This window comes from Struthio camelus, chromosome 4, assembly GCF_040807025.1.
Source record: "Struthio camelus isolate bStrCam1 chromosome 4, bStrCam1.hap1, whole genome shotgun sequence".
Taxonomy (NCBI): Eukaryota; Metazoa; Chordata; class Aves; order Struthioniformes; family Struthionidae; genus Struthio; species Struthio camelus.
Genome location: NC_090945.1, coordinates 15,109,797 through 15,135,638, shown reverse-complemented (window position 1 = coordinate 15,135,638; position 25,842 = coordinate 15,109,797). Strand labels below are relative to the sequence as shown.

At 43.2% G+C, this 25,842-nt stretch overlaps 1 protein-coding gene across 11 annotated transcripts in view; it reads right to left on the bottom strand.

Annotated features, from left to right (window-relative positions):
• The window catches only part of LOC104149619 (PDZ and LIM domain protein 5), a 141,944-nt gene that overhangs the window by 46,018 nt on the left and 70,084 nt on the right, over positions 1 to 25,842 (bottom strand). For 10 of the 11 annotated variants that reach the window (XM_068941578.1, XM_068941572.1, XM_068941575.1 and 7 more), the window contains 4 exons: positions 13,933 to 13,975; positions 11,608 to 12,005; positions 5,614 to 5,786; positions 4,014 to 4,050 (listed from right to left, as the gene is read on the bottom strand). In XM_068941578.1, the coding sequence (XP_068797679.1) occupies positions 4,014 to 4,050; positions 5,614 to 5,786; positions 11,608 to 12,005; positions 13,933 to 13,975 (651 nt within the window). The remainder of the gene's footprint in view (positions 1 to 4,013; positions 4,051 to 5,613; positions 5,787 to 11,607; positions 12,006 to 13,932; positions 13,976 to 25,842) is intronic. The other variant, XM_068941576.1, reaches the window with a different exon arrangement.

Genomic DNA, 25,842 nt, shown 5'->3' with positions numbered 1-25,842 from the left:
CCACACAAAAATTCCCAGTAGGTTACAGTTTAGGGATAAATGAAACTAGAAAAGTAAAATAAAAAAAACCCATAGGACATTTGTCTTCGACAATACCTGAAAAGTTGGGATTTTCAGTGGTAAATTACTCACGGTAGAGAAATTTCTTTTCTGTTGTTTGATAATATCATACCCTGACTTCCAGCTGATCATTTAATTTTAGGCTTACTCATTTATATCAAAAAAGCACATCAGAAGAGTTTTCCAAAGATCCAATGTATACTGGCAATCAGAGTTGAGCTGAGGCACGTTATCCACATCCGAATGGAAAAGCAGGCCATTTTGCAATCTCATTTTGGGTATTTTGGAGTATTCCAATAATTATGGAAACAATTAGGAAGCCCAGACCCAGAATTTAGCGTCAGCAAGTGTTGTGCGAGGGGGACGTTGGCAGAAGAGATGACATTTTTAGAGCAGTAAATACAAGGGCACCACGGTCCGTCAACAAAACTCATGGAAATATGTACGGACTTATGTATGTAACACATGTACCCCCATACAGAGAAATACTACAGAAACAGGCAATCCAGATAAACCACAGGCAGTCAGGGACCAGAAGCAGGGCAGCTATTCAAGGCAGAAGGAGCAGGCTAATGGGAAATAGAGTCCGAAGGGCTGCTTCCCTTCACGTTATTCTTTCGGGATGTTATTTGAGATGTTACTGTTAAGAGACAACCTCTGGGATACATACGTAAAAAGATGAATTTTTACAGCTTTGTTACTTCTTTGGAGAAGTAGTAATTGTAACATGGCACCTTTGCAAAAGTTTCATTCTCAACACAGGTCAACCTCACATTTCTGAATACAGAGATTCACTTAGCCATCTTGAAAATATTTTTGCTAAAATACATGCTGTCTTAATAAGGGAAATAAGAGAGCGACATACCTAGCTACTCGTTACTAATAGTTTTGGTAGTTCTTCCTGAACTATTCTCATTCTCTCAACAGATAGACTCTGTGGCTTTCTATGTTTGCTTTCAAGCAAAACAGAGCTATCCACTTTTTGGATTATTTAGGGAGGCGTTTTCTCCTTCTCACTAAAGCGACTCATTCTTCAAAGGGCTGAAAGCTAGGTAAGACACATACAATGGTAAATTAAATACCAGCATGAAGACATTCTCACCACCTAGGAACATTTCCAAAACGCAAAAACGCTTGAATATCATTCTACCCTTAGGAAGAATACTTTACAGACAATCTAAGTGATAAGTTTTCATCGTTTTCATTGCACTGGTATCCTCTTAAGCTCCTTTCCATTCATTAAAAAAAAAAACCCTCTTTGAACCAGCAAAACAATTTCACCATGCTATTTTGTCTTCCTGCTTTCACACGCAGCATTCTACTGAGCGATCATGTTGTGGTGTATCAGTACCTCTAACATGCTTCGTTTTAGTAACGCATGAGTCAGCCAACCGGGTTACGCGGTAAAAAAAACCAAACCAACCGAACGGCAATTCTCACCCAAAGACCATCTTTAGGGAGATCACTAAAGGGAACGCTTTCCCCCCACTACCCCCCCCCCCCCCCCCCATGGAGTTAAACGTCAAAGGCGTGTAAGATGTGATTTGCTTTGGTCGGTCACTACGGGTGCAATCGTAACGGTGCTCTGCGCTGTGCCCTGTTATACGTCCAGGTGGGTGACTGTTAGCGTTAGCCAACTGGGCCGTTACCTGAAGTCTCCATTCTCCGTTTGGCTCTCCCTAGAGATAAAACGACAAACACCGTAAGCTACTGCCGCGCTGCAGGCCGACACCAACCAGCTGAAAAGGAAACACCAGCTCCAAAGGCTTTCGGCTGGGGTCGGCCCTCCTCTGGGTTTCAAAGCTGTGAAACAAAGCAACGCCCCGCCACCGCCCCTGCGTCGACCAAAGCGTCTGCGGTGGACCTTGCTCTGTTCGCAGGACAGGTTTTTCACACCAAAAGCGGGCCAGTCGCAACGACTGGGCTTCTAAACGCGCTTTACAATTCACCTCGGAGGTTGGAAACTTTCCAGTAAACGTTACAAGCTGGCGGCGAATTTCGCTTAGCCGAGCTCTTGGCCCCGCCGCACCCCAAAAGGTCAGCCACTTGACCGACTTCTGCAAATCTTGGTGTCGGTTTTGAAAACACAGAAATATACCACACGTTTTTAACACAGTCAGGGACTCTGCTACTCCGATATTTATTCTTGTACGACTCGGGCTGTTCCTGCCACGCAGCAGGGATGCAGTTATTTCTCTTAACCGCAATCCGTGGAGGGGTTACGAAGCTACAGCTCTTGGCAAGAGAGAAGACTGTTAAGGAGTCGGAGGGACTCAAAAGAAAGAAAAAAAAAAAAACAGACAGCACTAAGTTAAAAGCAGCTTTTATTAAAATACTCTTCAAGCTTCAGAAAGCATAAATTAATGAATGTGTAGCTACTATAATACATTATTTTACAGGAGAACCATAGGGCCATGAAGCTTTTATGAACACAAGAAATCCTAAGAGCTTCACTCTGAAATAAATAAATACCACCCATCTTATCTTATTCCTGTGAGAGGTTACGTACCGAAGCCCTTTACACGTACTCAGCGGCACTCTGCTCCGTTTTCCCTGTTTTTTTCACAATACGAACAGGTTACTTGTTCAAGCAGCAGGCTCTTTATACCGAACTTGCGCTACGACATTCAATATTGGCAAATTTCTTCCTGCTCAAAAGCGGTCTGTCTTCTCGCTCTACTTCATAAAACATTTACAACCACTCTAAAACTGGCCTGCTGAAAAGCTAGTGAATTCAGAGGTTATCCTGGTAAGCACAACAGTTTGACATAAGTGTATTCAGTCCCTCTTCTCCTTCTCCCCCCCCCAAATCAAAACAATCCCATTTCTTGTTCTTTTGTTCATTGTTTTCTGCTTTCTAACAACCTACAGTAACTCAAACTCAGCAAGGCAAATGACTCCTTTAAGGCAAAAAAGAACTGCAACAGCCGTCTCCTCCCCCACTTTGGAAGATTCAGTCACCCAAGTCGTTCCGGGTTAAAACATGTATTTTTTGTCAACTAGTGATTAGCACAAAAACATTTTCACCTCGTTTTTACACATCAGTAGGAAAGTGTTAGAAAAGTATAGAAAAAGCTAGAATTTCTCTTGTGGTAAGGCTAGTGAAACGCATTTTCTTTTTTCTTTTTTTGCAAAGCAGGTGGAAAAGAAGAAAGGAAGTAAATGTTTGTATTTTGCTTGTGCAACGTGGGTAAATTCACTGGACATTAAGAACACGTGCTGAGACTTCATGGTGCCAGTCACGTAATTTTGTGTATTTGGGGCTAAAGACGTGGCTGGGGATCTTTTCCCTGTGGAAAGAAGCGACAGAAGAGAAATAAGAAGGAAAGAAAGAAAGTTTGTCCTCGAGCAGTTTCACAAGTAAGCCAAAGCATGCCATCACCATGCACTACACACGTCCCTGCGTTTCCTTCCCCTCTTTCAAAAGAGCTGATCCGGTCTTAAGCCAAGTCCGTAGAGAGACTCCCAAGGACTGCAAAAATCAGTCGGATTTAGCCGCTAGCCAGTCCCCCCCTCTCTATGAACACCACACTCGGTCCAAAGCAGCGAGACAGCTGACACTTGTTCGCCATCTAGAATGGTAATACTTTCCAGCTACATCTTGAAACCTGATCCACACTTGCCAATCAAAAAACACCTGGTTAGATGTCGGAAAAGAAAACACGTTGACAAGCTGACCTCATACAGAAAACCAAACCAATCCAAGTTCACGGAAAAAGCTCAAACTCCTGCACAAGCATTAATACTGGACGGCACAAACAAGAGATTTATAAAGGCTGGTCTATGAAGAAAAAAATCTTGATTTTTACATGCTGAAATACAAGGCAAAAAAACAGGCAACACTTGAGAAACGCCCAGACCTTCAACAAATGCACCAAACAGTAATGCATTATCCGTTTAGAATTAAGACATGCAAAGTATTAAAGTAACAAAAACGTAAAACATGAACTCACTTAGTCTTCTTTGCAGCTTCAGGTTCTGGTTCTTTCACTGCAAGAAAAACAGAGAATTTTGATTGTTTCTAAGAAACTAAGCAACACCACTAAACACTGACATTCCCCCCTGTACCGAAGCATTCGCCACACTAGGAAATTACAGCAAGGCTCCTTAGGACTTCTTGGTTCTAAAAATGCCCAAACGGAAACGAGATATACTAGATATACTTCAAAAGTCCCTTTGCCAGCAGGATCACTGTAAGGTGGCTCTGCTGGTCTCTGCCTCTTCCCTGGACCCACTGTGCACGTCGGCACTGGGAAAGGGGTGAGCTGGCGAGTTACAAGGATGATGAGCGGAAGCTCAGAGATACGTCTTTTGGAGGAACAACCCGCAGGTTTTTATCAGATGATAATCCCAGTGTCTGCATACAGCCGGGCCATGTCCCCATCAAGGTGCTGCAGAAACGCAGGTGGGATAAAACTGGGACTGGGAATTTGTGGAATTAATATTTAGTTTGGCACGTATGGCTGCAATCATATTCTTATATTATTTGTCGCCATGATTAACTCACTCACACTGTAAGGGAACACTGACACGTTACTTCATGTTCACGCCTCGTACTTTCCTCTTGGAAGGATTAGTGAAGAAGAGAGTCCCAAGAGAGATAAGGACTCATTAAGTAGACTAGTGCAACACAAGCCCCACAAAACAATCAGTTAACGGTCTTAATTCGGCAGATTTATCACACACAGACAATAGTCCTAATTTGGAGAGATTAGCACTGGCTTTTGGAGTAACTCTGCCAGAGGACTGAGAGCAGATTTAATCAATGAAATAATCGCCCATACGCGAGTGACCTCAGTCTGAACACGAGAGAGTTCACACGTCCTGCTGGCATTTCTAATGAGTTTATCCAGCATTCAGACCTCAGCCAGTAAATTATAAACGACAGCATGATATGAAATCAACAGTTTTTTCCACGTAACGACTGCGAAAGACTTTTTCTGCATCATCAACTCTACTCCTTAGTGTACATGTAGGCATATCATACCGCAAGCAGAGGATGGAGACATTCCCTTGGCATACACCGAGGAGCTACAGATGCATGCTTCTGATCAGTAAAACCACTGCACACTGTCAACCTTTGCCTGACCCTCAAGCATTTTCTACATGCCTGAGAAAGCCTTAAGAGTTTTTCTCAGCACTTTCCGGAGTGTTAATTCAGAATAGGAGCATCCCCCCTGCAGTGATGCAGGAGGGGAGAGCAGTAACAAATATGGACTTTCTGCTAACGTCTTTGGGAACAGGAATGGCAGTTTTAGGTTTATCTAGAACACATTAATATCCAAATAAGTTGGGAACAATGCCAAGTAATGTGCATGTCCTGAGCCATTCAGCAATTTCGGGAGATGTACAAAAATATCTTCCTATTCCCACGTAGCCTTCTGAATGTTTTTTCTTTTCAAGAGCTCACCAAAATCCTGCCTCCTCGATTTATCATCCACGAGGTAAAAAACATTAGAGATGCGATTAAATCTATTTATCTATTTATTCCCCACCACCTTTTAAAAACGGCTATTTGTTATTTGGCTGGCATCGCAACGTCACGCTACTCACTATGATCGGTGCCGGTGATTTGGGCAAGGATGCGGAAGGAGCGCGACTGGGTGGTCCCTGTCCGGGGGTGCCAGTCCTCAGTGTCTTCGATCAGCCGCTTCTTGCTGGCATCGCTGTGAGTAGGGGTGTGATAAAACTCTGTATAGGTATCCACAATGTGCTTCCGCGGCGGACTGCGGCAAGGAGGGGAAAAAGAGAGTCGTGAGGAAGCACCTTCACTAGGGCCATACCACTACGTGTAGGATGGCTACAAAGACACAGGCGGACTGGGGCTTTTCACAACATTTAAAGGCAGCTTCTGCAGGGACCGCTACGGACATCTGAACCCAGATTTAGTTCTCCGAACCAAGCGATGATTTGTAATTACTCCAATCCAACTGAAATGTTTTCCCTCGTTTCGCTCCTGGAAGCGCTTAACAGGAGGAGTCAATTCTTAACAAGACATTTACAAGTTTAAACATTTACCGTTTGGGTGGGTTTTTCCTTGGAGAGGACAGAAGAGGACAGCAAGAGGAACAGTTTTCCCAGCGTACACAGGAATAAGAGAGAAAAAGAAAACAAGAGGGGAAAAAAAAAAGTAAGAAAGGTGAAACAAAAGTGGAGCTAAGCTAACCCTATCGAATTAGTTTTGCGAGAGAGAGCCCTGAAATCCAACTAGCAGCGGTTCTCTCATTCTGCTCCCAAAACTGCTGCACAGACTCCCCTCTCTGCCACTTCGCTTACGCTCTCGGCGAGATCCTTGCAGGTAGCAGAGGGGCGCTTTTCTGCTTGCCGTGCTGAAGCAGGGTGGCATATTTAGTTCTGATCGAGCGCCCCGCGCTGAAAGCCCTGGACAAACTGTCCCCTTTGGTCACAAAAGCCAAAGCACTCGCCGGGCGCCACGGCCACGCGGGACATCCCATGCGATCGATACGGCTGCGATCAGAAACGAGGGCTTCGAAAGCAGAGAGGGAGCCGTTCAAAAGCACGACGTGGCGCTATCGATGCTCCGTTCCCTCCCCGAAAGCCAAAGACATGGAGCGATTATTCCCTCTGGCAGTTTTCCCCACGTTATTCTAGCTGCGACTACCAACCCCTGGGCTAGCAGGCTTACACGAATGTAGGGTTTTGAAGCTTTGCTTTCAGTAACCGATGTAAAAAACCCACGTAACAGCAGTGATCTGTTTAGAAAAGGGTAACAGAAAAGTCATGCTACGTATCTTCTTCCTAAACTCTACACTAAATATCTCAAAGCATTCCTCTGAAAGACTCTTCGCACATATATTTATTTTTACGTGACTTACAGATTAACCTTGCCAAACTATCTCCAAAGACATAACAATTCTATTAAAAAAAAAAAAGCTTTAAAAGTCGATTTTGTTTTTTTCACTATTTCCCCACTGTATTTTTAATGTCCAAGGTGTTTCTGGTAAAGAAAGGTGGCAAATAGGAATGAGAATGATGTAAATTATTAATTTGTCAACAAGTACGAATTAGGCCTACTCAGTGGGATGTATTAGAAAATACTTAAGCAATGGCTTAAAAAATTATTTGCAAGGTATCATACAAAATCACAATAAAGCCTGAATTTACTAAAAACTGACACATGATATTAGCGAAGTACTTACACCTCAAAGCTACTGGTGGAGGGAGGGGCACAGAAACAAAGACAGTGGCATTTCCAGGATGAAGTACAAGCAAGGAACGCAGACAACGTGAAGCAGGACAAAAGAACAGTTAATGGAAAAGATAAACTCCAAAAACTAAAGCAATAAAGTCGCAGAGTTACATGGAAATGTAATTATTCGCATGCAATTGGCTGTATTCTAGCAATTAATACAGAGATACAAGTAGTCTTCCACATTTGTTGAAAGCAGTATTATAAAGAAAGTATCCTGCTGACTTCTCCCCTCGCCTTCTCCTTACACCTCCTACTGCTTCCTTTTTTACAGCTGAAGAGCCTCCTGGTAATGACTCCTTGAGGCAACAAGGTGGTGCCAGAGACAAAGGCAAATTAAAGGAGACAGGCTCTCCCGTAACTCAGTCCTGAGACAAGAGGACAAAAAGAAAAAACCAACAAGACCTCAGTCGTGTTTATCATCCCCAATAGACACAAATAATAACATATGGATGTGACACTTATTTTTGTTGTTTGCATTCGATCCCTGGTGTCCTTCAACCCATACCCAAACCATTTATGTTTTAAGATTGCGTTTCACTGATTTACCAGTTTTCCTACCAAAGCCAATTAGCCACAGGTGCAGCAAGAACGTATCAATACGCACAAACACCACACAAACGTTCTGTGGAATTAAAAATGCTGCAAAATTTAACACGGTGAGAAGCAAGATCACGTCATGTCCAATGCAGACCAAAACCATTAACTACATTAAAAAGTTACTAAAAAAGCTGAAGCTGTTTTGCAAAATTTAAACACAGGACTCTATAAGGGCTATAATTTCGCAAAACAATAATACATGCTGGTTATTCCGACAAGAAAAACCATCATAATTCAACTCCAGTGCTGTTGATACTAACTTTGTCACTGTTGTTATCTGCAAGGGAAAAAAGGAATTTAATGTGTTAATGCACTCTTTGCTTCTTGAAACATTTTGGGATCTTCCAAATCCAAGCTCTGGTAAAGCCACGCATTGCATAGAGTCAAACTTAAAATTATCGGGAACCTATAAGGGAAAAATTTAGCCCCCCACTCTTAAACTGAGTGAAGTCTGTGGACATCTTACCTCTTTGAAGCAGCAGGCACGTTTTCATGCAGGAGTTGGCAAGAAGATCTTGAAAAAATCAAAATTGCACATTGCCTAGTGAAGCTAGATTGCTTCCTTTTTAAGTCAGGACTAAGCACGGGAAACAGATCTTCCTCCCTATCCTGAAGCGAAGGCAAACAATTTAATATCCTGAATGTGATTTTTTTTTTTTGGGGGGGGGGGGGGAGGCAAAGAGGGAAAGAAAATGTATCTTTGCTTAGTTTGCTTTATTTTACTTTTAAGTTTGCGACTTTCAAATTTATTAAGATTGTCAGAATGGCTAAGTCTCATTTTTTTCAGTTCCCAAACTATACTCTCGGAATGAGTATTTTACCTAGTGCAACAGTCTGCAAGCATGATTCACCAGCTGTTATCCTGCAGAAGATGAAGACTTCACTGCATCTTTGCTCAATGAACTACAGGCAACAAGTTTTGCACTGCAGTTTCTATCGGCAGCACTGATTTCCACACTGCTAAAACGAGGGTAAAAATCAGGTCATCGTCTGCATTCTTGTCGCCTTGTCACAGATCTCATCAATGCAGCTAAATTAATGCATAGTTTTACCTCAGCCAGGTAAATTCTCCAGAGTCTAGCACAGGCTTATCATTTAATAGAGTCTATCAATGCTTTTTACCGATAATATTTTTTAACCCAAATGATAAATTTGAACCCGCTATACGATAAGTGGACTTCTGCAAAATCCAGGCAGCTGGTTCTGGTTTTAATGAGGAGCGAGCGATCTGAGAATGGTTTAAACACAGAGGAGCAGGTTCAGCTCGTTTAAACTTACAAAAAAAAAATTATACATTGCTTACAGCAAGTGCCGTGCTCTTTGAGTACATCAGCAAAAACGTCTCCCTCGCTCACAGATATTTCCAAAGCACTCCCCATACTGAGCGTGGCGAATAACTGCTTGAGAAGACCTCTTGTAAAGAGCGCAAACAACATCAGCCTAAATAAATTTGCAAAAAGGTCAGCAAAACTTCTGTTGTTGAATTGGCTCAAAACTGTCTTCGTGCATAAACGAGTTCTTGCTCTAGGAACGAGGATTTGATCAGTGCTTGAAACCAAAGCTGAGTATGTTTGGGGATGGGCTTTTTTCCTCCACCCTTTTCTTTTTTTAAAGAAAAATTAAAAACACAGAAGTGAAATGGAATTTATTTCAGACTGATCAATTATTCCAAATTTCGATATTTTTAATATTTTATAAATGTCATCAATTCCACTTTAAATGGGGAGACGGTTAAGTATCATCGTGAAAATGCACCAAGTAGTTACTTAGGTAGCTGAAGGTCAATATAAACAGGTGGGGTTTTTTTGTTTTTTTTTTTTAACTTTCGGGATGACAAGTCTAGGATTTAAGTAGTACTTAAATCCAGTTACAGCCCAAACACACTGTTCTAAGAAAGAAGGCAAAATTAAGTACATCTTTACAGCTCCAAAGTTTCTCAAAGTGTCCAAAACTAGATCTGTAAGGTTGGCAGCAAGACGGATTTTTTAACCTGTCAACACGTTCTTCAGCTAATATTATCCATTCACTAAGTATAAGGTAGGGAGCCTAACAACGCTCAACAAGTCACTCTGCCTTGAGTATTAAATGCTTACTCGATGCCTGTAGCACTTCCTTGCAGGAGGACTTAATTTGGTTGCTATTGTTCTTTTTTTTCAGAACTAATTACTGCTTTGGAAAGTCTGCTCCTCGCACGCTGTTTGCTAACACAGCGCTCCTGGACAGATACGGACAGTCTGCCAAAGCATATCCAACAAGAAGTCTACTAGCATCGAGCAGGCTCTTGGGATCTCCTGTTTTTATCCCACTTCTATGCAGCGTGGAAGCAGGCCGTCATCTGTTGAAAAGTCACCAAGACAACAGCGTGATATAAAATGCATTAAGGACTGCATGACATGAATGCGCATGAAGAAAATATTTGCACTAAAATAGAATGGAATACAAACATGCAGAAGTTTTTCTCTCCGTAAGAAGCCTGATTAAACCCACAAATAATCCGTTTTGTATGTAAGACGTGGATGTTTCCCTTTCTGCAGGTGTCTTCATGCGGTCAGACTGGGAGAATATCGGAAAAGACCTGCACTAGGCCTGTTCCCCCTATCCCTCTTCCTTTTGCACGGGAAAATACTAACCATACGCTACTGAGAAATGGGAAATACTCACCATAGCTAGGTTTTAAGCTCTTAAGACTCAAGGCAAAGCCCAAAACTTGTTTGGAAAAGCGAGAAGTTGGTCAACGTATGCAACGTAACCTAGAGCAACGATACCTTCAAAATTTCGTTTTGCTCAACTTCAGGATTGATTCAACGCTGGTGGCGGTGAGTGACACTAGCAGAGGGGTCTGCCAAGGCCCTTTCACTTGATTTAAGGTATCCGAGGCCGCCCCCGGGCACGGTGGCCAGCTGGCAGGGGCCCGGGAGCGCCTGCCCTGCTGCACGAGCACCTCCTCGCACCCGGGAACGGCCTCGGGCTCCCTTCGGCTCACCGGTTTATCGCTTGCTAGCAGAGACGCTACGCTACATACTACACCTCCGATATACTGTTACTTTAACATAATCCCTCGAGTATCGAAACGCCCAGAATTTTAAATCCTGTCCGCGTTGGCTTTTTAGAACAGCGGCCCGCGCTGAAGCGGCGGGATCTGCGCTGTAAAACTGCGAAAAGAGCCTGCTCAGACCCCACCGGCTTCCTTGCACTTCTCCCAAAACTTCTGCTGCGTGGCGAACTGAATTAACGCTGCTACGTCCTGTCCCTTCTGCCCCCCTCCCCGCCTCCGCCATCCTTCCTCACGCGTCCTGCCGGCGTCGCAGCTCTTGCTTCCTAATGTCTCCTTGCCGGCCGCCGCGACGCCAGCTGATGCTTCTTGACAAACCGCTCAGCATTTTTGAGTGCCTGCTGCTTTCGAGCGCCGGGCCGGGATTCAAAACACAGAGCGAGGCATAGATGGGGAAATTAACACTGAGCTTGTTGTAAGGTCCAAAACACATCGTGACACCAAAGCATCCGGCAAAGCATTTTGTGGCCGGATGCAGTTTTAACTGCGAAGCTCCGCAGCATTTTGGCCCTTAAAAACCACCACGAACAGCCTCCCTCGACCCTCTTTAACGCGCAAACCGCGGCTTCCCCGATTTGCCTCTCGCCCACCAAGCGGCTCACCCCCGACGTGCTTTACTCGGCCCTTACAACAAGCCCAGCGGTTCTCCTGCCGGGAACGCAAACGTCCCCCTGCGGCCACCTACCCATTTTGCAGTTTACTGTCCCCCTGGGTGTCTCTGAGTCCTCGTCGCGGCCCCTCCGCCACCTCCGGGGCCGGGTCGCCGGCCCACGCGGCGGGCTGCCGTGGGACATTAACGGCAGCTTTAGCAGCGCTCGGGGCGGGCGCCCGCGGCTCAGCGTTAGCGTTGGCGTTAACATGCGGTCCGGGTGCAGCGCGGGGGGCCGGGGCGGCGGCCGGCGCGGGGGCCGCGGGTGACGGGGTGAAGGCGGAGGACGGTGACGGGATGGAAGTGACTTTGGTGGAAGCGACCGCCCCGAACGGCCTCGGTGTCTTATTGTAAGCCACGCTCGCCGGGGACGCGGCTTTGGGTGCAGCAGGAGAGGCAATGGGCACAGGCTTAACTACTTCTTTAGGTTCTCCCTACGTGGAATAAATAAAAAGAGAAACACACACACAACAACACACCAACCGCATGCACGTTCCTGAACGGGCGTTTTGTTGGTACCGGGGGAAGAGGACCCCCAGCGGCTTGAAACAGAGAAATGAGATGTCGTCAGAAGAGCAAGCTTTACCAATACCGCAGTAATACAACTGAAGGAAAAACAAGCCATGCGTTTTTAGGAAAGGGAACGATCCAAACGTGCGCGATACACGTGAAAGCCCGAGATGCTGCCTTCTCTCCTCACGTCCAAGATGCACGCGCCACAAATCACGTTTTAGGCAAGCTCCACTGCAAGAGCCACGGGATAATTCACGTGGAAAACATTAGTAAGTGGTTTTTCAAAGCCACGGTCCATCTCTCAAACCCAGCGGCGTGTGCGTTCTCCACACGCAAAGGGCATGCGCGTGCAACGCACACACACGCTGCCATATATTGATCTGTCGACAGGGCCCACGCCAAGAGAGAGGAACCGGAGGTCCGTAGCCCGTTCACTCGAGGCCAGCGCTTTGGGATGAGGCAGACTTCTCCAGGTGCAGCCCACTAATGCGAGCCAAGCGCTGGGAGGACAGAGGCGTTTCCAGCTCAAACGGCATGCCCGCTCCTGTCCACCTCAGGCGGACACCGGGAAAGGTATCATCTGGTCCCACGAGTAGATGAGCCATAAGCAAATACGTAACTCAGGTACTCAAGTGAGACAAGGGTTTTAACTGCCGGATAGAAGCAGCAGCGAAAGATTGACAGTCTCTTATGCACTTACAACACGCTTACAACTTGCATATACTTACAGCAAAACCATACGGGAAAATAAAAATGGCTTTTTTGTTTCTGAAATTATTTTGGGGTGGGAGCGGAAGCACCCCAAAGTGAGGAAGCAAACTTTTCCTCCTTTTTCTCTCCCTTTCTACGAGACAGTCTATTTACAGCAACAGCAGGTGAAAAAGCTGTTTCCATTCATACCCTCCAACCTACTCTAGGATATCCTGTGAGCTTTTGTTAAAACTTTCTAGCAAGACGGTATGTTTGAAACACGGGAGAGGCAGCAGCTGTAAGCAGTACGGAGGCAATTCTCACCCCGTGAACGTCCAGGTTTGCCGAGTCTCTCCCTAGTTTTGGTGATATGCTTTGGAGAGGGAAGCAAGTCCCCCAACTCCATCTAGCACTTGAGAACATTCATTCATATTAAACCTGTCCAAAAAAGACTTCATGTTTATCCCTGTCAGATCAAAACCCTCGGAAAATGCAAGTGTGATGTTTTTGCTGGGAGCTATGCTTTAACATCGCGGTGCCCAGACCGTAGCCCTTCAGATCAGGATCATGGATTCACTATACACTATACAGTATTGATGTCCACCTCAAAGGATTTTCAAGTACAGGTTTGATGACAGGGATGCCGCCCAGTCCTCTGAAAGCACTGGCAGGCTTGGAAATAGCCTACTTAGCAAAAGCAGTTTTTGAAATTAAGGCTTCAGGATGTAACATTAGAAGAGCTCAGGAATGAATAATTCTCCAGGGCTCAAGGGAACTGTTCTCTGAAACTTTAATGCTCAGATAAGCTTCTATCAAATACATAGCAAGGCTGCAAGGCTTGCTTAAAAAAAGAAAAAGAAAACAAAAACATTAGCACTAGCTTTAAAAAAAATCAGAAAGTTGGAAGACAGCTTATTTACTAGCACCTTTTCATGTATAATCACTTGACAGCTCCCGAACCTCTTTTGGAAGGAAAAAAAAAAAAAAAAAAATCACTCAGTACTGCAGAATCTGCATGTCTACGTGACACATGGCAATTGAGCACGCTACAGTGAAAGGAAAGTCTTGAACGACAGTTCTTATCAACAACAGGGTTTGACAGATGGGTAACGGTTAGTGCCACATGCTACATTTCTTGGTTGCTGCTGCTGAACATACCTTTTGTACGTGAACAGGATCAGGTTTTGGTACGGTCGCCACTCTGGAAGAGAAAATACGCACATAATCTTAAAAATAAATTCTTTAATGGCTAAGCCTCTCCCTCTTCCAACTCACCACGTCCACCCACGGACGTATGAATTATGTCTTTGTTTTCCTTCCTCTGAAGGAGACAAAAATTATTCGAGTTGAACCTACAACATTGTTGGATAATACAGGACAAAAGCACAAGCAAACTGGATGAACTTATCCAGATATAACATTAGGAGCTCTAACATCTATCATCAAGTACTATTTGATTTATACTATAATGATACCGTATCAGTAGTTAGGAGACATTAGCTCAAATTTGCTTACTGTTTTTCTTCCCTTCATATGAAACTTTATCATAACTTTATCGTAACTCAAAAGTTCCGGGCAGATAAACTGAGTTTTAACAGAGCATAACCCTTAGGCAGGGTTAAAACAGAAAACTTCTCTTAAGCATAACAACATAACTTTCCTTCCAAAGGACTGTTATCGAATTAAATAACACGGAAACTTCTTGCATAATGTTGGGTCTTCAGAGGTAAGGTTACCGTAACTCGAACCGCACAGTAGACAGCAACAAAAATTGCTTCCGAACAATGAGCGCACTGAGGCTACCACGGGGCAGTGGCAAGCAGAGGAAAGAGGGCAACGGGAAGGATGAAGAAGAACTGACAGGTTTTGTTACGCCAAAAACTTAACCGGCAGCACAGCACGGCGGGAAAAGCATCTCACTTCATTTATAGTGTTTTCAGATTTGCACATACAAATGTGCAAAAGTACACACACACTCTGCAATTTCAAAAAACAACAAAAACTCAACCCACAAACATTTTGTGCACAAACATTGCTGCTGATATGCTTTAGGGCTTTCTCGCTGTTTCAGTAGAAAAGTGGCTTCCTGCCACATTCCAGAACATTTCTTGCCATATTTGGTAGCTGCTGAGAAAAGCTGGCATCCTACAAATGATCCAAGAAACAGTAATTATATCCTGAGTGAAATCAAACAACCCGGATTTCCTAAGCATCTTCTAAACAGGGTTTTGAAGAACTGAAGCTGGACTGTTATTTCTAAAAGATAATTTGCTGGGCAGGTGCAAAGACTCATTTAATTGGAGATGAGGTAACAGAGGCTACGATTTAATTAAGCACCTCTGTTGCACAAATCAGTTTTGCCATCCCTAGCAGGAAAACAGGGAGGGTTAGGTTTGAATCAGGCCACACCCGGCCCATCTAACCGTTGTCTTCTCCACTTTTAAGAGATGGACAGAGAGCATGCTGGTCTTGTGCTTTTTGAGGAGCGGGTCCGGTCTCTCGTTTCCCACCGAGTTTTGAGCCCACGCGAATACCGACCTCCCACCCGCCACCGTGCCGGGCTGCATCGTTCATCACTCCCAAGGGCAGAGCTGTCAATCGGCAGCAACAAGGGCAAGAAACGCCAACGCATACGGAAACTTTTCTTCCTTTTAAGGACCAGAGTCAGGAAGAAACGTGTATGTCACTCCACAGTTTAGGTACGCATTTTTCAATAATGTAACTTTGAGTATTTTGAGTATTTATCAAATTGGCCCTAACAGTAAAAGTACAGGAAGACGCTCATTTTTCATGTCAATTATCATATTTAATGGTTGAGAAAGAAATTTTTATTTGCCACAGCTGGACCCTGAAGTTCCACCCTCACAGCAAGAGCACACTGAAGTTTTCCTTTACAAAATAATTAAAGGCGATGTTGCAACGTATGAGATTGCGCTATACTCATCCACATAGCGCCGAGCAAAAAATATTTCAAGCTGCTATTTCCAAACGATCTGAAGACATGCTTGCTCTTCAAAACTCATGTTTAAAAATACCATACAGAAAAAGCTCGTGATAACCAAAACGTTCCCAAAGTTCTTTTAACATTTGGAGTCAGACAGCATACCATTACTTTATTTCTCCCAAACATACTTGAAACAAGGACATAAATTTGCGTGTCCCAGACATACTTCAAACAATTTTCCTTGGCCTTGTTGACTTCAGACCATAATCAGACTACAATCTGTGATTTATCCAGGATTGCATAAAGAAAATGCTCACCCAGCAAACTGAGCCACCAAGATCTGAATGTGAAAAATGTGCGGTGGTTAGACAAGACGGTACAAAAGGAAATGCGCTGTTCAAGCTCAAAAGCAAAACACGTCTGAAACACACACACACGTTTAAGCTTCCTTTAGGGCTTAAATCTTGACTGTCGCTCCTAGGACTGTGATAGATATTACTAAATTAGCACAGCAGAAAAGCAATTTGCCTGCAGAATCGAATCTTGTACGTTTGTCTTAGTCGGTAGCGGTTACCTTCCCACCTAGCCCAAGCTAAGCATGGCAGGATTTCACGTTGCTTTGGTTAAGTAGGCTGCCTCAACCACTGCTGATAAAGGCTTTCAAAATGACACAAAAATGACTTTTTGCCTTGTTGCCACCCATTAGAAAAAGCTGGGTGGCTTGAAGCAGAAAGACATTTTCTGAATGACTGAAAACTAGCAGCTCGGTGTATTAGTTTATACAACATTTTAAGCGACATACAGACAAGAGACAAAAGGGAGACAAAGTTTGGTATAAACGCTTATTTATAAACGGTACATGCTGGCAAATGGTTATTAGAGGCAGCTCCCAGCTTCAGCTGCAAGCCTCTTGCGAGTTATTAACCGCAAGGCAAACACAAGCAGCACCCACCAGGTCCCGCCAGCCCCGATACTGAAAACGAAAGCGCACGCAGTTTCTACACGTGCTTCTCCATCCAAGCTGTTTGTCCTTTCAAAAAAAAAATAAAAAAAGGCTATATTTAGGCTGTGTAAACTCTTCATTCAGACCAGACAAACACGATCGGCTTTGCTCTGTAAACATACCGCCAGCCGGTCCTCCCCGACGAATGCTTTCGGGGCATTCTGCGCAAGTCCAAGCATTCCAACTTCCAGCGCAGCCCTTATTAGGGAAACCAACCGGTCTGCCCCTCGCTCCAAGCACCGTCCCCAGCAAAAACTATTCATTCTTTAAATTCTCGTTTTTATTCACTTCCTTTCCAAGTATTTCACCCATAAAAAGCATGCCAACAATGTAACGGGATCCTTCGAAAATTACTAATAGCTAGAAAAATCCATAATTGAAGCTAAAGCTACAGTATTTCATACACACTACACTAAACGGATACAATCTGATACGCCACCTCTAATGGACAGCCCATCAATGCAAATACCGTAGTCTCAATGGTTACTGTTGCGGAATTAAATTCAATAAAAAGCAGGATTCTCTGGACGAGTCTCAGCTCTCCTGTGGGTTTAACTCCAAAAGAGTGGCCCAAACCCACCAGCTGACAAATCTGTAAAGTTTCACTGAACCCAAAGTCCAGAAGATGTCTCCAAGTTGGTGCCTCTTCTCCTCTCCACCTGAGGTCCCACCATGCTAGTCCTTCTGCCCCTTACTAAGGAGGCTATCTTACATTCACAACTTAAAAAGCAGATGCAAAACTCAAGGGAAAAATCACAGGCATGTATCGGCCCACCTATAAATAAGGGGAAACCCACAATACCGTTATTAACATAAGTATTTGGGTTCTTCCTGTCTCTGTAGCTTAAAGGATCGTTCGCAAAGTTAACCTGAGATACAACAACAACAAAAATTGCAAACATCTCCACTCCTAATATGAAGTTCAGGCTGGAGAGCTCTCTGCAACATTTGAAAGGGTAACCCTTTTTAATACGGGGGGGAAAAAAGGAGGTTTTTTTCTGCCCTCTCATTTTCAAAATTAACTCCTTTTTTTTCTGGCTGATCAATCAAGATATGGTTTTTGACAGCAGATATTATATCCCTGAAAAGCCACTGGTTAGATCTTCTTTCTGAAAATCTGATCCTTTAATGGCTTTGCCATTTTAGTCCGCAGTTCTGGGTTTTTTTACTTCTTTTTATTTCCAGACAGCAGTCAGCTGACAGGGCAGAAAGCTAAATGCATTTGCTTTTCGAAAATTAGCCAACTCTCATGAAAAAAATGGCAGGCAGAAAGCGTTTGACATATGTAACAAGCTAGGACTTTTACTAGGGGTTATCTGAACGAAAACAAACGCAGACGTAATTTAAAGCAAAGAAAAAAGTGCAATCCAAATATTTTTTTTTCCCTAGACCAAAACCCCTTCTCTATTACAGACATAATTCATTTCTTACCAGCCTTGCTCTGGATCACAGCAACGGCAGGGAAAAACATTCTTTAGGTTGCTTTCCGTTACAACACCTACGTTATCAGAAAGGGTTGTCTTACAGATGCTAATTACTTGAGTAGCCTGCCAGGCAGCAACACAACATACAACCACGTTTCTCACGGGTGTGTAGAAACGCACAGAAAACGCCCCAAGCAAGAGAAGATGGTAAATCAGTGCCTGAGTAACCTTGCCAGGACAAGCACCGGTGGCCTCAACACCGCAGACCTGCACGCATCCTAATACAAGCCAAACAGGAGGCAGCAGAAGGGTCTTCACAAAGCCCCAAGTGAGATGACTTCAACGTACTGGAATCCTTCGCCCTCACGACAAAAAGGAGATGACTTTTGTTTTTTTTTTTCCTCCTCCCTTAAAGCACATGAAAATGTTTTCAAATGTGTATTCTGGTCACCATGCTTGGTGACATATCAACAGCCTGTTGGCAAGAACTGTATTTCCTAAGCCATTCTTTTTGCTACACTTTATTATATTAGTTTCCATTTAGTTGAACAAGTCAAATTATGTCATTATCCAAATACGGAAGGAACTTTATTTAAAAATAATTTCTGCGGACATTTAACGCATTTAATTCCAAAGGAAACGTTAATCATGATGAAACACAATGCAGAATTATATGTTGACTGGCTGTTTAAGGAAACAGAAGACAATCTCAAACCAGCACTATAAGAGGCTTAAGCTGGGACACTAACTGCTGTTGCTGTTTTTTTTTTTTTTTTTAAAACAGAAAGGCATTTTCAATACTTTATATCTCAAGGAATCTCACAGCCAACTTCTCTCATTCTACACACCAGTTCTTATACTCAAAACGCATTCTTTCTCCTCTTGCCCTACAAAAAGAGCACACACAACTCTCAGCATTAAGAAAAAATACTGAAAAGTGTTTCTGTGGACTCTCAATTTATATGTGAAATGACAGAAAAATACTCAGATGGGCAATTTTTAAACAGGTTGTGTCTTTAAACGCAGCTTTGAAAGAACTGGTGTTTAGACTTTCAGTTTTCACACTTTTTGCTGAGATGTATTTAATGGACTACCCTGAGAATATTGGCATTTTTTTCCTGATAGAATAGTATGTGCTCAATATATACCACCTCTGAAATATTACTTTGTTATATTTAGCCTAGCTCGTGAATCACGCTCAATTGACTTTAAATTTTCAGTACGCTTAAAGGGGGGAAATGAATATAACGTAATAGGTCAGTATTTTATATTGGGTTTATGCTATATAATACCTTTATGTCCTCCCACCGTGCACACCCCCTGGACATCAGATTAAGGTCACGCAGAAACAAGAAAAATGATGTTCTTCCTTAACTGCTCATTTGATATTCAGCCAAATCGATCCTAGGTCCTCCTCTTAAATTTAAATACAGTCCGGGATTTCACGATTATGTGCTAAAATAAACAGTGTTGACATTTTAGGGGAGGAAGAACCTGCCTTCTCCTTCGGTGCTCCCACCCACAAAGGATCAGTTGTTTTCAGGACCTCCCAAAGGCAACCACCGCTCATAGTCTCATTCCTGTGGTCTGTGGCAACCCCTACTGAACACATTTGTAAAGAGAGTTTAAGTGCAGTCAGACAATATTTTATTCTATTAAAACAAAACCAAAAACAAACAAAAAGCAAAGGAAAAATACTGTGGCCCTTATCTCACTTAACGTCTGACTGAAAAAGACTTTTAAAATCATGCTTTTAACCCCCATTAAGGCAGAAGAGGTTTAGAAACTTAGAAACCCCACACACGTGAGACAGCGCATCATCTGGTATCTTCTTTGGGTACTTCACATAACTGGGCAACGTGACTACCAGGACGTGAAGCTGACCGAGGTGCAGCGCAGGACCGGCATTTTGACCCTCAGAAACTTGATGTTCCTGTTACGGAAGATGCCTGGTTTTGGTCTCGCGCAAGGTGAAGTCCAAGACCACAGTGGGATTTCTTTGCTCCAATCAAATACTCATGCCTGGACAAGGAGGGGGACATCTGTCTGCTCTGCCCGTTATGCTCTAGCCAGAGCTGGGACAGGCAAAGCACAGCTGCTACCAAGTTACGGCCTGTGGGTTACAGGCAGATCACTACAGGTAGTCCCAAAAATCAATTATGGAGCCGCCTGCATACGATTTGTAGCTCAGGGTGTCTAAATCCTGTCATCTAGTTCACTAGGTGGTAAACCCATATTCTCCCCGATATGCTACTCGTGAGCAATGGGAGAACTAATGGTTCATGTGCAAGAGTAGCTTACGCATTACCATCAGTGATGGTGGTTTTCTCTTATCAGTTATGCCTTACTTTTTTTCTCTCTTAAAAAAAATCCCAACAAACTAAAACTGTCTTGTCAAGCAACAATGTTTACACAAAACTTAAATGCAAACGACAACACAGAACACCAGAAGGCCTTTAGCATCTGTACCCTGGCTTATAACGAAGCGGAAGTCATACCTTTAGCGTCTTTAGAAGTGTTTAGTAGATACTAATTCTAACACAGCAAGCTACCTTTTAAAAATAGCCAGCTTAATGAAAAGCATGAGTCTAAATGACTCGCAGACCTAGTCATTCCTCCAAAACCCTCAAAACAAAAAAAAAATGATAGACTTGGTGCTGACTTCAGTCTATCATCAAATCTAGGTTATAATTTAGGAGATTCACCATTATATACTAAGTTATTTTTTCCAGTGCTTTCCACAATATGGTGACTAATGTTTACATTACCTCCTTTGTCTAAAACACAGCTCAAATAAGCTCAAAAGTGTAGTCATATATGTTTTAACTGGAAATCATCATGACAAACAAGCCCTCAACCCCCAGCATACCCTTATTTGGGAATGGCTTTCATAATTGCATGCTTCGGAAGGAGCATTTATATCAAAGTCCTTCTCTCACATGAAGTAACTGGCAATTTAGACAGCCATTCGATAATGATATTTTACTTCTTTCTGAAGCTAAAGACATCTTCTGTCCTCCGTGAAGCAGCTCACCCATTCATGGCTTTATGAAGAACTATGAAAAAAATACGGTGGAAGAGGAGTTAACCAAATGAGATGAAATCTTAGTTTCCAAGATGTCAGGCAGCTATACCAAAAAAGGAGCCAAGTCCCTCTTCCTGTCACCAGCAGCAGCAGCAACAGTCATCAGCCCACTTGGGACACCTAAAACGCCAGCCAGGCTTCTTTGGCCTAAACCCAACACTACCCTCAGGCTTCCCATTTCTTGCTGACCCATTATTATAACGCCAGAACAATCTGAGCAACCTAATACTAGAATTAGGCCAAGACTGTGAAAGTTTTGGGAAAATTGCTGAATTTTGGTCAGCACTGTGACCGTTTTTTGAAAACCGCTCCTCAGAAGTTCAGCACTTAAAACCTTTACTTTACTGCAGGGGTACTTTGGCTTCTGGAGTGGTACATCTCCAGCTGTTTCTGAACTGCGTGGACATGTCCTCAGCCCGTCCCAGCCGCTTGGTCGACAGTTGCTCAGAAAAATCGCTGAGCCAAGGCCTGATCCAGAAAAGCCAGGGACATGGCAGAAACCATCAATAAAGGTACACAAGTTTGAATACACTAAAAAGGATCAATTCTGTACTGTATTCTTTTTAAGAGGATACACTATGGCTTTAATTCTTTCCAATTAAGGTCAAAAACAGCTTTAAGCATCTGACTCCAGAGCGTGACTTCCCACCACAAAAACTCAGTTTTCTTCTTTCAGCCATCAGACACCACCTTCTCCCCTCCTACTGGGCCACATCACCTCGGGGTCTGGCTGGCAAGGCGCCTTCCTTCTCCCACTACATCATGTTTATTACAGAACCAATTTAATGAACATGCACTTGCCAGAAGTTAACTTTTCCTCTACAGTGCCTTGCTTTTGTTGGCCTTTATCATTTCCGTGTATTGTTTATACATTTAGATATTTATGTACTTACGGTTATGGGTTTAATAGCGTGTATTGCACGGGGAGAAGAGCTACGCATGCCTTGACAGGGCCGTCTACCGTAACTTTAGATGTCTAAACATTTCTACCTGAAAGAAGTCTTATAAGAAAGCCTCCAACTTTTGTTTCTACAGGCCTCAGGTTAGCACGGCCAACAGGTCCCACCACACCTTTATGAGAAAGTAAAGTCAAAGCTGCCACACAGCTGCCAGAGGAGATTCTGCAGCTGGAAATTATTTTGTTTACCGCAAGAGCTAAGCAAGAAAAGTTGCAAAGAAACAACAATCTCAAAGAGTTAATTCCCGTTGCCTGTACAGGAACAAAGTACAAGGGAAATTCTAACGTTCACTTACGTGAAGGTACATAAAGTTCCTCCTTCATTCGCAGCAGAGAAAATGAACAATCCCATCCGACCCAGACTAGTGCAGCTAACCAAAGAGTTTTCCCTCCCCAAAGTCTTAGCTATAGAAAAGCAGTTTTTACCCTTTTCTGCTCAAAATACTTAGGGAATAACATTCACAGCATGCGCACTGGCATAGGAAGCAATTAACCGCTTTTGTGAGCCACTAATCACTGATGCAAAGCTGATGCAAAGCACCTGACAGTCACAAAGCCTGCTGAGGTTTTCACAACGCCGCAAAGTTTACTGCTGTTAAAAAGTAAGACAAAAATAAGCAAGCAACCTTCCACAGGAGCAATAAATGTTTCGGTTGACTCATGGGGTTTTGTGGTTCTGTGCCACAGACATGACTTTCTACTGGTAATACCCTGGAATTTTGGAAAGGCTGTAGTTTTTCAAAAACTGGGCAAAAACAAACTTTTTGTGAATTTTCAGCTGCACCGGGGAGAACACCTGCATTTGAAAAGAAGGGTTTTTTTTGTTTCTTGCAGGTGGGTATCAGACTAAAACCAAATGAGATAGGAAGGTTTCTCATTCCACATCTGATTCCATTTTTTTATGTCTTTTCATACATAAATTTTTATGTTACATACATACTCCACTCACTCACCTCTCCCTGTTGTACAACTATGAATTATTTGTCTTTCCTTCAGGAAGCAAGCATCTTAACACTTTTCCTCCCTGCTTATAGATGCTGTACTCTGCAGGTACCAAGTACCCTCCCCTGTTAGAGGGTGCAACTTCCAGCAGTTGCTCTCAGCTTGTATTTAGCTTTCTTTGAGACCTCTAGAGAAAGCTGTACACCTGAAAACTTGCTTACTTTTCCCAGCGTTACTACAAACCCTATCTTTCTTAAGCCATTACACTTCCATGATACTGCCGCTATTTTTCAGGGATACGTTTATTTTCCAGGGTGCCAACTATTCATTTCTCCTCATTAACGCTGCTGACTACAACAAGGTAGCGAGAGGCTTGCTCACGAGCCAGGACACTGCAATTTTGATTCTCAACAGCTGAGAGATGATCTTGCATGGCACAGGATGGGTTTTATTTAAACAGTGTCTCATTTTTCCTGTGGGCAGATGCTTAGGAACAGTTTATCTAACAGCACTGGGTCAACTCAGGTACCCGCCTGGTTCTTCTCTTTACATCCCACGTTCACAGAGGGGAAGAAGTTGCTCTCTGAAACTGAAAAACTAAACAAACGTTTTAAGGTTACCTGCACAGGTACTACATAAATAAATCATTTATCTGACTACCTCTCTTAGTTAACTTGAGCTATTTTTGGCATATGAAGGATGCAGCACATTTGTAAACCACATAAGCTTCTTTTAATCCATTTAGAGACAACTGTCTCTCGACAGATCATCACATATCCTTTTATAATTAAGGAATGCCTGCAAGTTAGCATCACAAAGCCGGCATGTCTGAGAGAGGTGCTTTTCAAAGGAAAACAACAGGTGTGGGATCTGATCTTCATTTGGAAACCAGAAGTGTAAATAGAGACAAGTGACATCACTTGTGGCACCCAAATAATGAGATGATGTGTTTATGAAGGAAAAATGGTACAAACTACAGAGCGGACTCTGATGTAGCTTAGACCTGGGCATAATCCCGGCAGGTGGATGACAGGCGTAGAGATGTACGATGCCACATTCTGAGCCGTAGGGGAGGCCGTAACACAGAGACCGCAATGAAAATTATCCTCCACCCATTCTAAATATTTAAGATTACAGGAGCAAGAGGAAATCAGTTTTCAAAACCAAAATCCAAAAAAAAAAATAAAAATCAAGATTAATGACTTTTTTCTCATACAATCCGGGTAACGCAGCAAGTACAAAAAACACATCGTCTAATAAAAGTGACACAGTTTCAGTCTCAAAGATTTTCACGTACTATTCGAACTCACAGGTAAGAAGGAGCACATGCTCCTAAGAAAGGTTTCAGCTTCCCACAGTGTAAGCTTTTCCATTTATCTCGAGCTGGCCAGAAGCAGAGGAAGCACCACTGTTCACGCACGACTGCCAGACGATTGCCAAATCCCAAGGCTACTTCAGGTTCTGGGAAATAAACCAGCAGTGCTTTAAAACTTCATGATCAGAAAACTGTTGGACCTGGGTCAAACAGTTATTATTCCAGCTTGCTGTCTTTCTGGCAGTCTCATTAAACTATTGAATTCAGGAGACATGTGACTAACATTATCATTGGAGAACCAAAATCGGCTGCAGGAGTGCTTTGCCTAACGTTTGCAGAGAGTCACCATTTTCTTGCCGTTCCGACATCTCCCTCTTAACGCTCTTCTTTACATAGCATTGAGGGAAAAAATATTGCTCAGAGTGTCGCAGAGCACTACAATCAGTACCGCTGTGCTAACCCCAGGAAGTTTTTTTATTCAGGCTGGTTCTAAATTGGTCACATACGCAAAATCAGATTTTTACTGCCGTCTTCTACGGTAGGTTCCAGCGCCGGCTAAGTGCATCAGACTTCCACAGTGAAGCTTCTCATGCAAAAGAGCAGGCTTCCCTTGTATTTTCCAGTATAAAACCTTCTCATCGTTGCTCTCAGGCTTCTTTCTATGACATAGCTTTTTGCTATTTTTAGGCCTCTAAAGGCTCCTCCAATAAAAATTCCAAGTGGAAAAGACGACACGGGCAGTAGGATGGCAATGCTGATGGTAATTACGGTGTCCATCAACACGAAGGAATTTCTTCAAGGTTACGTTCCAGTCCTCAACCATTCACTGCACGAAACATGCACTGGAAACAGAGCGCGGAATAGCGTTGCCTGTGATGGGAAATAGCTTTTCTAGCTACGCAGCGGCAGGCTAGGAGAAGCTAGCGTGCCCCGAGGATGCTTGTTTCCAGTCTGTTACTGGACTGTGATGGGACAACGATGAAGTCGCATCAGTTTTCCCATCTCTAGCCATCCTATGTTTAAAAGGCCTTTAAAGCAAAATAAAAAGTACAAAGCAAATACCTCTGGCTACATAAATAAATGTAAAATGAAGCAATTAGTGCAATGCTGTAGCACAACAAACACATTTCAAAGAGTTTCCATCAGCTAAATTATCTCACAGTCATCTCAGTCTAACGATAAATTTGCTATTTTTTATGCAGGTAGTAACATCATATATTTCTTAAAAAGCAAGACCATGTAAGTAGTATTTACAAGTTTTGATTTTGGGCAACAGGATTGGATTTTCTGTGCTATGAGGGTATGAAGAAGTGGAAGATCTCTTCTCCTAGGACTGAACCTGAGGTTAAGAAAAGTCACCGCTTAATCGCTAAAATCATTTTAGTGTCCTCGATGGC